The sequence below is a fragment of the Rattus norvegicus genome, chromosome 11 (assembly GCF_036323735.1).
Source record: "Rattus norvegicus strain BN/NHsdMcwi chromosome 11, GRCr8, whole genome shotgun sequence".
In the NCBI taxonomy this organism is placed as follows: Eukaryota; Metazoa; Chordata; class Mammalia; order Rodentia; family Muridae; genus Rattus; species Rattus norvegicus.
In genome coordinates this window covers 81,863,123-81,875,887 of record NC_086029.1, presented here as the reverse complement: position 1 = coordinate 81,875,887, position 12,765 = coordinate 81,863,123, and the positions used below count along the sequence as shown (strand labels likewise).

General features: G+C 44.8%; 1 protein-coding gene across 1 annotated transcript; it reads left to right on the top strand.

The window, feature by feature from the left end:
- The first annotated feature begins 3,332 nt into the window (after window positions 1–3,332).
- Dynlt2b (dynein light chain Tctex-type 2B) lies at window positions 3,333–11,693 on the top strand. Its single transcript, NM_001109054.1, has 5 exons — window positions 3,333–3,486; window positions 6,722–6,855; window positions 8,700–8,769; window positions 10,383–10,446; window positions 11,233–11,693. Exons 1-5 carry the CDS (start codon window positions 3,365–3,367, stop codon window positions 11,278–11,280), a joined length of 438 nt encoding a protein of 145 aa, NP_001102524.1. The 5' UTR covers window positions 3,333–3,364; the 3' UTR covers window positions 11,281–11,693.
- The last annotated feature ends 1,072 nt before the right edge of the window (window positions 11,694–12,765 follow it).

Below are 12,765 nucleotides of genomic sequence, written 5' to 3'. Positions count from 1 at the left end.
CAGCCCTCAGGAACCCGAGGTAGGAGAATCACAGTCAGTCGAATAGAGAGAGCTGTCTCAGCAACCTGGTACCACGGGCTTCTGTTGATTAATCCATCCCGACTGAGGAAACATGGCAGTGGGGCCCTCACAGGCTAATTCGTCAGGGTTCTGTAGAGTTCAATGTAGGCACAAATTCTTTGCAACCTACCTTTTTTTTTTAAGTTTTTTTTTTTTTTATTTCATGTATGTGGGAACACTGTTACTGTCTTCAGACACACCAGAAGAGGGCATCGGATTCCATTACAGATGGTTGTGAGCCACCATGTGGTGGCTGAGAATTGAACTCAGGACCTCTGGGAGAGCAATCAGTGCTCTTAACAGCTGAGCCATCTCTCCAGCCCACAACCTACTTTTTATAAGGGTTCAACTTCTCTTCTTTAGTCCACCACCTAGCAGAGGTACTGGGGGAAGTGGACCTGTTCAGCAATAGTTCTTTGAGGGTGAGCTCAATCTTTTTGGGCAGCATTTCAGTCCTGTAACAATCACCAAACATGACTTAGCTGCAAACCAGTCCTCTAGGCAGACAGACAACAGGCATGAAGGAGCAGCTACAGCCAATCCTTTCAGCAAGCAGACACCAGGCAGCTGTAGTTCAATCCTGAAGAGACCACTAGGCTCGCCAATCGGCCCCAGGCGAGGTCGCAGAAGCATCAAGCTGCCATAGGAACCTCACAGTTCTTGGGAAAGTTTCTCTCAATGGCGGTGTTATAAGTTGAGCTCAACAACACTATGTAAGGTGAACCAGTGCGAAACAAATGAAGCCAAAGCACAGTGCTCATCTCCCACTGTCTGCCAGGTCATATTTATACTCCTTCATCAAGAGTGCCTTTCACGTGTCTGCTATATCCAAAATTCTTTCACCTGTGTCTACTTCAGGAAACCGTGTTTGTTTGAGCAAGATATCCTTTCACCTGTGTGGCATAACCAACTTTCCAAAGAACTAGAAGTTCCCACTTGAGTTCAACGAGTAGTGCATTCTGAGTGTCCATTGTATGCCTGTGCTGCTTGCTCCACAGGCTGCAAATCCAATCCATCCAAAGGTGCCTAAGATAAGCTCCTTGTCCTTGGTCCCTGCCCTGCCTTTCAAATTGATCATAATTTGGACATCTTGTGGTAAGAACTGTGTGCCGAAGAGCTGAGAGGAACAGCGAGCTCCAGAGAAAGACTGAGGAATACTTTAGTTGTATGGGTGCTGATGACAGTTTGAAGAGTTAGTCCAGCAAAGAGGGTGGGTGTCTTAGTTCCTTCTCCACCTCTGTGAAGATGCACCATGACCTGTAGTAGAGTAGTACTCAACGCTACGCAAATGATCCTGGCAGTGGCAGCTTGTTCCTCATGACCCGCCCAGTGTTTTGGATTCCTGAATGAAAGGCAGGCATACACACACACACACACACACACACACACACACACACCGCATTTATATTTTCATATGCCTTTAACAGCTCTACATCTGGGCCACTTCTGAACCTCCATGTGGCTAATGCCCCCACCCCACCCCCCATATTCCCGAGGTATTAACTAAAACCTATATTTCATCTTGGCTGCCCCAGACCCAAATGTGCAGCCCTCTCCAGCCATGTTCCTCTGCCTTCTACACAGTGACTATGTACTCTGCCTCATACCTCTCAGGCGTGGCATCTGGTTCTGGGAAACACAGACCTAGGCCTAGTCTCCTGACCTGCCAGTGTCATGGAGTCAGCCTGTCTCAGTTCACTCAAAGCTTCTTCTGGTAGTAGTTGGAAACTAAAACAGAGACTCACAACTTCTCCCCTCGGGGCTCAGGGATCCATTCCACAGAGGAAGTAGAAAGGACTAAGAGCCAGAGGTGATGGGTGGCTCCAACGAAGCAGCGTCTTCCCCGCAACAGGACTGAAACACACGTGGACTCCCAGCCACTGTTGCACAAAATCTGCAGGTTCAAGTCAGACAGGTCCCGGCACTGAAGGGTAGAAAATGGACACAGGCTGCTACCCCTAACCAAGAGGCTATCTAAATATGCCAGAGGCATCTAAATAGTCCAGAGTAGAGAGGGAAAGGAGTAGACTTAGAGCATAGACAGGAGACTGGATGTGGCCTGGGTATCTTCCAGGGAGCCCAGCAACCAGGATGCATTTTGAGATGCCTGGGTAGACTTAGATCCCTTCTACCAGAGGTAGGGAAGCAACTGCCTCACAATTTCCTGAGTAATGCTAGCTTTTATCTCACAGCTAGAAATACTGTAGTCCAGTTTGAGTTCATATCTGGATATTTGGGCTGTCACTGGAGTTTAGAGAGTTTCCTTGAACCTCATAAAGGGGTGGGGTTGGAAAGTGCGGTGAAAATATATTGTATGACAAAAATTTAAAATAAAAACAAGAAAACAAAAACGTGTGCTGGGCTTGGTGGCCAACACCTTTAATTACAGCATTTAGGAGTCGGAGGCAAGTGGATATCTGAGCGTTTGAAACCAGTATGGTCTACAGAGTGAGTTCCAAGACAGCCAAGACTATGTAGAGAAACCCTGTCTCCAAACAAAACAAAACAAAACAATATATAGGTTCTACTTGTCTCCTACTTTTTTTTTTTTAAATGTTATGAGTACACTGTAGCTGTTTTCAGACACACCAGAAGAGGGCATCGGATTCCATTACAGATGGTTGTGAGCCACCATGTGGTGGCTGAGAATTGAACACCGGATCTCTGGAAGAGAAGTCTGTGCTCTTAACTGCTGAGCCATCTCTTCAGTCCTTGTCTCCTATTTTTTTTTTTTTCTCTCTCTTTTTTTCGGAGCTGGGGACCGAACCCAGGGCCTTGCGCTGGCTAGGCAAGCGCTCTACCACTGAGCTAAACCCCCAACCCCTGTCTCCTAGTTTTTAAGTCACAGGTTGTCCCAAAGCAGAAGGGACCGTGTGCAGATGTAGTACCGGTGCAGCAGAGGTCTAGTTCCAGCACCCATAAAACTTGGCGTGGATGTTCTGTTATCCCAAACCCGGGGAGATGGAGGCAGGAATTTGAGGCCAGTCTGAGCTTCCTATATCAAAAAATAGGAAAGGAAACAAAAAGAAGTTAGACCAGGTTTGGTCCTGCCTCTCACTGGCTCTGAGCACTCACTGGCTCTGAGCAGGGGACCAATGGTCTAACTTCTCTTAAAAGGTCCTGGTCTCTGTTTGCTACTCATTTCCCAGTGGGCTCTAGGCCTGCAGCCAGTGCGCAGGCGCAGCGGTGGCTACCGACACGTCACGTGAGCGGCCTGTTGCCCTAGCGACGCGCTTCTGGATCTTCCATCGGTGCGATCGGCCGGCCTTTTCTCTTGAGACCTGCTGGATCCAGACACAGAGATATGGCTGTGTCCGTCCGAGGCCAGTCCTTAACGGCTGGCGCCTCCGAGGGCCTGTCCGAGGCCGACAAGACCTCAGGGGAGCCTGAGAACACCTATATTCTGAGGCCCATTTTCCAGCAAAGGCGCGTAGCGGACTGGGCACTGAGGGCGATGTGGGGAGAGGGGCCGGGCCGGGCGAGGGATTGGGCGGGTTTTGGCGTTCGGACCTGGCGATTTCTCCACCACCGAACCTTGCAGTTTGCCTAGCAGTTCTTCCCGGGAACATAGACTGGCGCTGTGGAAGTGGTTGACTTCTCGGAGACTTTAGTGGGTGCGCACGCCGGACAGGAAAAATAAAAGCTGGAGACAAGCAGCTTGCAAGGAGTCCTCCTAGGGTTACTGTGTGCATACCTGTGTCAGGATACGCTTACTGCTGGCACCCGACTTATGTCTTTACAAAGCCCTTCCCAGATAGGGTCGATTGCTACCTCAATAGGTGGTTGGCTAATGGAGGCCGGTCAGTTTAGACTGTAGGATAGATACATCACTAACTTCATCTTACTAAAGAAAAAAACAGGGTGCGTGTGGTTGAGTGTTTGGGTGCACAAGTGGACAACTTTTGGGAATTGGTTCTGTTCTGTTCTTAAACTATATGGATCCTGGAGGTTGAACTCAGGTTCAGGCTTGGATGCAAGGACCTTTTACCAGCTAAGCCATCTCACTGGGCTCAAGAGAGGACCCACCCCCCCTCCCAGCCCCCAAAGGGGTGTACATGGTTGGTGAGTGGCAATACACATAGCTCAGTCTGTCGTGTGGGGAGTGGGGCTGGGGCGTTTGGGAAGCATGAGTTGAGTTCCTGCACCCTTTTAAAAAGTCACTGTGATCCCAGTGATGGAAATTTGATCCCAGGAATGGAGAAAGAAGACTCTAGGACTCCCTGGCTAGCCAACCTGGCCTCATCTGCAAATCCCAATGAGATACCCTGTCTCAAAATCTTGGTGGAGGGCTGGAGATTCATCTAGGTGGTTAAGAGCACTGGCTACTCCTCCAGAGGACTGGGGTTCAGTTCTCAGCACCCACATGAAGATCAGATGCTGTCTTCGGTGGGCAGAGGTTGCATGTGGCACTTACTCATACATGCAAACAAAACACCCATAAACATAAAATAAGTAATCCTTAAAAAACCAAGGGAGGGGAGCTTTGACTATATGTCCATAGCAATGCCATGAAGCAGTTTCTCCATGAATGTAGGAAAATGTACTGTTACCTCAGTAAATGTCCTAAGTGTATAGAATGGGATTGAGCTATATTTCTCTTGTAAACAGTGAAGAATGATGTCGGCAACAAAGGTGCCAGCGATCCTATGAGCTCATATGCGACTCATCTGAAGAGAGGCCTAGCATCTTAGGAAAGACTGGAGGAGCATAAGCACGGCTGGAGAGATGTGCTGTTCCTGCAGAGTAACCAGCGCTGCTTCCCAACACCCACGTGGCACTCACATTTGTAACTGCAAGGGCAGCAGGGGTTACATACACATACACATGGACATACACACACAGAAATAAGAAAAGGGAAAATCGTAAGCAGACCGGTAAGCAAGATGGCTCAGCTGGTAAGGCACTTGTTTTCAAATCTGATGGCCAGGGTTCAATCCTGAAGACCTAGGTAGTGAAAGGGAAGACTCAATCCCACACACATGCCATGACACAAAATAAATGTTCAAAAGCTTAAGGGAGAAGTAAATAATAATATTGGGCTGGGTCAGTGCTAAGATTTCAGACTCTCAGGCATGCAGGCAAATTCTTTACCTCTGAGCTACACTCCCAGACCCTTAGATACAGTATTTTAATAAGGCCACATTTTGAACAGATCAAATTGAGACAAGATTATATGTACCTCAGATTGGTTTCAAACTTCCAGTACAGAGAAGACAAGCTTGAATGTCTGATCCTGTTACCTACACCACCCAAGCTAGGACTGATTACAGGTTTAAACCATTACTATGCGTACGTGCATGCTGGAGACTGGATCCAAGATTTGAGCTTCCTTGCAAGCCACTCTTTATTAATTGACATTTCAAATGTTATCCCCCTTCCCAGTTAACTCTCCACAAATCCCCCATTCCCTCCCCCTGCCTCTGAGGGTGCTCCCCCACCTGCCTACCCATTCCTGCCTCAGCACCCTAGCATTCCCCTCACTGGGTCATGGATCCTCCACAGGACCAAGGGCCTCTCCTTCCATTGATACCAGATAAGGCCATCCTCTGCTACATATGCAGCTGGAGCCATGGGTCCCCCATGTGTACTCTTTGGTTGGTGGTTTAGTCCCTAGGTGCTCTTGTGGGGGTCTGGTTGATTGATACTGTTGTTCTTCCTATGGTGTTGCAAACCCCTTCAGCTCCTTCAGTCCTTGCCCTGACTCCTTCATTGGAGTCTTCAGGAACCACTCTTAACACTGAGGCCTACAGCTCAGACTTAGAAATCTAATGAAAGCCAGACAGTGGTGGTGAATGCCTTTAATCCCAGCACTTGGGAGGCAGAGGCAGGTGGATTTGAGTTCAAGGCAAACCTGGTTTATTACTCTTGCAGAGAACCCTGCCTGTCCCATCACCCCCACCCTTCAGCATCTACATGATAGCTTACAACCACCCTATATGTAGTTCCAAGGGCTCTGTACATACCTATGGATAAAACACTTATACACATGAAATAGAAGTAAATCTTAAAAAAAACAAACAAACAAGGAAGCACAGGGACTCAGGCAATATAGACTGTAACGGAGACTGGGAGTAGTGGGCATAGCTTCGTAAGAATGATTAAACTTGGGGTTGGGGATTTAGCTCAGTGGTAGAGCGCTTGCCTAGGAAGCGCAAGGTCCTGGGTTCGGTCCCCAGCTCCGAAAAAAAAAAAAAAAAAAGAATGATTAAACTTTAGATTATTGGTAAGAATGATTATTTTGAAGGTAGAACATATAAAATTTACTCACCAACCAAACTGATTCCCAGGTGTTTAGCTTGAGGCCCTGGAAAACTGAGCTGAGAGACAATGAAGACACAAGCTGAATGAGGATATCTAATTTTATGTGGGGCACTGATGATAGAGCCCAGCGCCTCAGCCTATCAGGCAAATGCTTCACCAGCTGAGCTACATCATCCCAGGATGTTCATTGGGCTGCCTATTAGACTTGGAATGTGTTTCGGTCTGACGTTCATGAAGGTTATAGGTGTAGATGTGGGTCATGAGTTGTTTGCTTGTTTATATTACCTTTATAATGAAAATGCAAGATAAAACACAAACCGCTAAGGCTACTGATCAGCAAGGATGAAGTGTGAAGGCAAGTCAGGGCTCTGAGCTGACCTTTAGATATTCTTGGCCTTAGGTTTAGACCCTCTGTGGTTAAAGACTGCATCCATACTGTGCTCAAGGAAGAACTGACAGGTGCTGAATATTCTCCAGAAGAAATGCCTCAACTCACAAAACGTCTATCAGAAATGATTAAAGATAAGCTAAAAGGTAACATGGGCTGTAAGTAGAAATACTGTTCCCTTCAAACACCCAGCTCTACCCATTTGTTCTTGCCCACCCCCTTTTTGTTTCTTAGTTTGTTTGTTTGAAACAGTTTCTCTGTGCAGCACTGGCTGTCCTGGAACTCACTCTGTAGACCAGACTGGCCTCAAACTCAAAAATCCTCTTGCCTCTGCCTCTTGAGTGCTGGGATTAAAGGCATATACCACCCTGTCCCATCTTTAAACCCAGGATATGAACTATGTATTTTTAAAAAGACATTATTCTTCTTCAGTGTCTAGAATTCTATAATTATTTGGTGACTTTTACTTAGGTGGGATTTTGCAGATGGTGGGAAAGAGTAAAGATTTGCACTAAAGCATAGAGAGCCGCTGTCCATCAAACCCAGGCATTCAGAAAGGCCTTCTTTCCCTCCAAATTATCAACTGTTTTTCTCTCCAACCTTCTGATTGTTCAGTCAGTTCAGTACCTTCCCAGGCTGTCCTAGCCCACCTCTTGCTGAGTCCTTAACTGCTTTTCTTCTTCAACCCTCCATTCTTGCCAAACTCAACCTCTACATAATACATTTTGGACTTTTGTCTGATTGTATAGCTCTGGTGGCCTAAGGCTTGCTCTGTAGACCAGGCTGGCCTGGAATTCAGAGAGATCCACCTGTCTCTGCTTCCTGAGTGATGGGATTAAAGGTGTGTGCCACAATGCCTACCACAAGGCCTACCCAAAATGCTATTTTAATGTTGTCCTATCAGAAGTTTTTTTTTTTTTTTTTTGGTTCTTTTTTTTCGGAGCTGGGGACCGAACCCAGGGCCTTGCGCTTCCTAGGCAAGCGCTCTACCACTGAGCTAAATCCCCAGCCCCCAGAAGTTTTTTTTAATCTGTGCCATCCCCCTTCTGAGTGTCAGGGATGGAGCTCCAGGCCTCCTGTATGCCACACAAGTGTTCCAGCACAGTCACACACCCAGCTCTGCCCTCCTTTTCATTTTTTCTTTCTCTTCAATTTATTTGGTAATACGACACAATTTTTATTCCTTCTAGGCCACTCTGTAAGAGTGGAGGATTTGTTCAAATAGTGTTTGCTCAAAATAGTGTTCCATTTTCATCTAATACATGAAAATGAGAGATATTCACAGTATCTTTTTTTTAAAAGATTTATTTATTCATTTATTATATACAAGCACACTGTAGCTGTCTTCAGATACACCAGAGGAGGGCATCGGATCTCTTTACAGATGGTTGTGAGCCACCATGTGGTTGCTGGGATTTGAACTCAGGACCTCTGGAAGAGCGGTCAGTGCTCTTAACCCCTGAGCCATCTCTCCAGCCTGTGTCTGGATTCTTAATATCATCCACCCAGGCTGTTACTTGCCACTCATGTTTAATATCTATAAATTTATTTTTTCTTTATTTTTCCCCCCAGGATAGATTGTCCCCTGCCCAGGCTAGCCTCAAACAGACTGGAGAAATTTAAAGGGAAAGTTAGGGGTTGGGGATTTAGCTCAGTGGTAGAGTGCTTGCCTAGCAAGCGCAAGGCCCTGGGTTCGATCCCCAGCTCCGAAAAAAAGAAAAAGAAAAAAAAAACCTGGGTTCGGTCCCCAGCTCCGAAAAAAAAGAAAAAAAAAAAAAAAAAAAAGGAAAGTTAGGCTTTAAGGTTTTACTGCAGGGTGACTTTATAGTTAGGGTTTATCTCCAGGTCTCAGAGCCCTAACCCCACCATCATATTCCTCAAGTACTTGTGGACTGAGTGCTTATGTCTCCTGTGGAAGAATGTGTGTTCACTGAGTAATTTTACTATGTACTTGAACATAGATAATAGATAACCTTCTTTTCCTTTCTAGAATTGGGATATGACCGGTATAAAATGGTGGTGCAGGTGGTGATTGGAGAACAGAGGGGTGAAGGAGTATTGTGAGTTGTTGATTTTTCTTGTCTTTGTGTTCTTGGGAGTTACTCATTGTGTGGATAGATAATTCAGTAAGCATATGTCTTTGCAAAAATGAGGATGGTTTAACAGATGCAACTGTAAACTGAAGAGGTTCTGCAACTGAATTGTAAGGCTGGGTGGGTTCCAAGGCTTAAGTCTTAGAGTCAACTCTCAGTCATGACACTCTTACATGCTCTGGGCTTGGATACCAGCATTGTTTAGCAGCACCTTGTCAGCAGGGCCCGACTCTGACCTGACAAGCCAGAGTATTTGGCTTGCAGTGTATTTTTGTTCTTTTTTTTTTTTTTTTTTTCCGGAGCTGGGGACCGAACCCAGGGCCTTGCGCTTCCTAGGTAAGCGCTCTACCACTGAGCTAAATCCCCAGCCCCTGCAGTGTATTTTTAAAGTGGCAGTATTTCTTTTTATCCCCAGCTAGGTTTCAAATGACACTAAAGTATTAGACTTATTTAAACAAACTTTACAAGTCATTGATCTATTCTAAACATCTAACTAATCTGGCTATCCCCTAGCCAAAATCCCGTGATATTTACAGTTTAGTATTGGTCTGGCACTCCAGGCTTCATATGTATTCCTTTATGTTATCTCTGAGACCTTCCTTATGGTAAATACCCTCTTACTAGGTTCCCTTCTGTCCCCTGAATGGTAGAAGTTCCACCTTATTCTCTATTCTGCTGAGCCACTGGCTGATCAGCTTATTGACAAGTCAGAGAACAAATGGGGAGCAATGTTTACACAAATCTGAAGCAGGAGAAGTATCACCATAATGACTACAATACTGTGTCAGAGTGAAACCAGGAAGCAGGATGGAAAAATCAGTGTTGGATAATCTTTATACAGTGCACAAAAACATGCCTATAAAGGTATTTTCAAATTCTACTTTTGTTTTTTTTCTGAAACAGGGTCTCACTGTAGCTTAGGGTGGCCTCAAGTACATTTATGTGGCTGAGGGTGACCCTGACCTCTGGATCTCCTGCCTCCCATTCCCAGGTGCTAGGATTACAGGCTTTCAGGACTTTACCTGGCTTTTGCTTATTTCTGGAGCAGGGTCTCTCTATAGCCCAGGTCTCAGTAGCCTCAAAAACGTTTATTTTACTGGTCTGAGCTCCTAATCAGTTAGAGGATTGAATTCTAGCTCAGAGTTGCCCCTTTCTTACATAGGTTTTACAAATTACTAGGCTGGATGAAGTATTCTGTTGGGTCCTTCGTAAGATGTCTTTTCCTATTATTCAAGACCTGAGTCCTCTGAAAGACACATGCAAGTGTCTGAAGTAACATACAGTGGAGTTCCACTCCAAGAACCAGAGACTGGAAGATGTTGAGCCCTACAGATTTCAGAGAGCTGGCTGGGGGGTGCTGAGGTAGCTAGAGGCCCTGGGCCCTCACCTCTAGTTGCAAACAGTCACCCATGACTCACATACTTCCTGGTTTTCCAGCACACGTTGCTTTACAAACAGAATTCTTTCCAAGTACCATGAAAAGGTTTGGAAGCAAGGGCCTGTCAGAATGTAGAAAATGGACTCACTTGGGCAGGTGAATAGAGATGTAGACTGCTGACCATTCTTCATTGGCATTTTAGCATGGCTGCTCGCTGTTTCTGGGATGCAGACACAGACAACTACACTCATGATGTTTTCATGAATGTAAGTGGGAAACTCCTTTCTACCTCCTAGAGACATAAGGCCATTGTACATCAAACTACTAAAATTTGAGGATATTGTGGTATTTTTGAGACACATCTCTTAGACTTATGGATAATGTGTGCTTTTTTTGGGGAGTGGGAACAATGTTTCTCTGAATAACCCTGGCTATCCTGGAACTATACACCATGCTGGCCTTGAAATCAGCAATCCACCTGTCTCTGACTCCCTAGTGCTGGGATGGAAGCCATGTGCCACCACCACCCAGCATAGGTGGTTTTATTTTAAATTTTACTGTTTTATTTGTGAAAAACTACAAACAGAATTCATAGACATTTCTACTTAAAGCAGGAAAATGATAAAGTGGCTTCTAATAACATAGTTGTGTACATGCTCACAGTGTTATAAATGATCCTTAGGCAGGTATAGGGGTGCATTCCTTTGATTTCAGCACTCAGGAGGTAAAGGCAGGTGGATCTCGGAGTTCAAGGCCAGCTTGCTCTACTGGGTGAGTTCCAGGACAGCTACATAGAGAACCCCTGCCTAGAAAAACAAAACCAACTAACCAAGCAAAGGAAAAGTTGAGAATGCCTTCCCTACACTTGGAGGCTGAGGCAGGAAGACATTTCAAGTTTGAAACCTTTTGTGTTACATTGCTATATTCTCCAAAAACCAAAGGGAAACAAGAAAATTGACAAGGATCTAGCAGTGTCAATTTCATTTGCCAGCCTGACCTCCTTTCTCATCAGTACTAATGTCATGGGTCTGTTCTCTGTCTTTGTATTCTAGGACAGCTTATTCTGTGTTGTGGCAGCATTTGGCTGTTTCTACTACTGAATCTTTGGAAAGTGACTGTGACTTCGAGGAAACCTTAACTTTTTTTTTCTTTATTCTTTTTTTCGGAGCTGGCGACGGAACCCAGGACCTTGCGCTTGCTAGGCAAGCGCTCTACCACTGAGCTAAATCCCCAACCCCAAACCTTAACTTTTTTATATTGTTAGATTTCCTGACCAAATAAAAAAGCTGGCACTTTGGTACCTAAAATCTGTTAAGTTTTATATGTTTAAATGGTTTGATTTTATTTTCCTATCTGTGTCCTTTCTACATTTGGAAAAAGTAGAGAAAAGGGAGGGGAAAATTCATTTTCATATTTCAGGTGACTAGATACTTGGGTATATTTTTTATTTATTGTTCCTTATAAGATGTAAAAAAAAATCATATATAAAATAAATTGTGTGTCTTCACCCCTTATGTCATGAATAGTGTTTATGCTGTTACAGTTTTTATGACTTTCATAATAGCTGCATTTATACCAGTAAGTTATATTTGAATTTTGATCTTTCCTTATCGAGGGGCTAATTTCAAATTTTGCACCACTATAAAACCTCAAAGATGAAGTTGTGTATTATGTTCTTAGTATTGTTACTTTTGTTTCTTCCTGCCTATTGTTGCTCATAGGATAGCTATTGGCTATCCTATGGCTTCCACAGCTCATTAGCCTAAAGGTATTCCTTTGGGTCTGAGGAACTTCAAGTGTACATGAAAGTGGAGCCTTAATCTTCAGGGATTTCAGCAAGGCAGTGAGTGGCGCATGCCTTTAACCCCAGCACCCAAGAGGCAGAAGCAGGTGGATCTCTGTGAATTAGAGGCTAGCCTGGTCTATAGAGAGACACCCTGTTTAGAAAACAAAAACAAAACAAAAACAAAAACAAAAAACCACCACCACAAAAAGATTCCTAGGTTTCTATGTTGGCTAAACTACTATCTTTGTGATGCCCATCTTCCCCAGAGATGCCTTTCGTGTCTCTTCCAGCTATGAAGTCCTTTTTGGGACTATTTTATCTGCCATGTCCAAATACCTATTTGAACTTAAAAGTGCGTTAGATTCTAATAATTTTTTTCCTTGGAAGCACCTCAGCAGATGTACAAGTTTACCCATCCTCTTTCATCTCAGTTATCTTCAAGTGAAAAAGGCAAACAAATACATTAAAGTCCCCCTCCATATCCACCTTTCTCCTATAAAGTTACGTACCCACTTGTCTTACAGCTACAAAACTGCACAGGGTGTGGTGGCTAAAGACTGAATTCTGGAGGCTGAGGCAGGAGGACCACTGCAAATTCAAAGCCAGCATGGGACAAATAGTAAGTTCCAGGCCAGTCTGGGCAACAGAAAAGGCTATGTTTAATAGTTATTTTTAATTCCCCTCAAAAAGCTACCGCCACTATCACCACCACCCCTCAAAAAGGCTGGAGAGAGAGTTCCTCGGTTAAGAGTTAAGAACACTTACTGTTCAATTAAGACTAGAGTTCAAGTCCCAGCAC

What these genes read in the sequence shown, in the direction of transcription:
- Dynlt2b (NM_001109054.1), top strand. Translation starts at nt 3,365, where the DNA reads ATGGCTGTGTCCGTCCGAGGCCAGTCCTTAACGGCTGGCGCCTCCGAG. An exon ending in AGGCCCATTTTCCAGCAAAG is followed by an intron (nt 3,487 to 6,721) that starts GCGCGTAGCGGA and finishes TCTTGGCCTTAG; the next exon opens with GTTTAGACCCTCTGTGGTTA. An exon ending in CAGAGGGGTGAAGGAGTATT is followed by an intron (nt 8,770 to 10,382) that starts GTGAGTTGTTGA and finishes TTGGCATTTTAG; the next exon opens with CATGGCTGCTCGCTGTTTCT.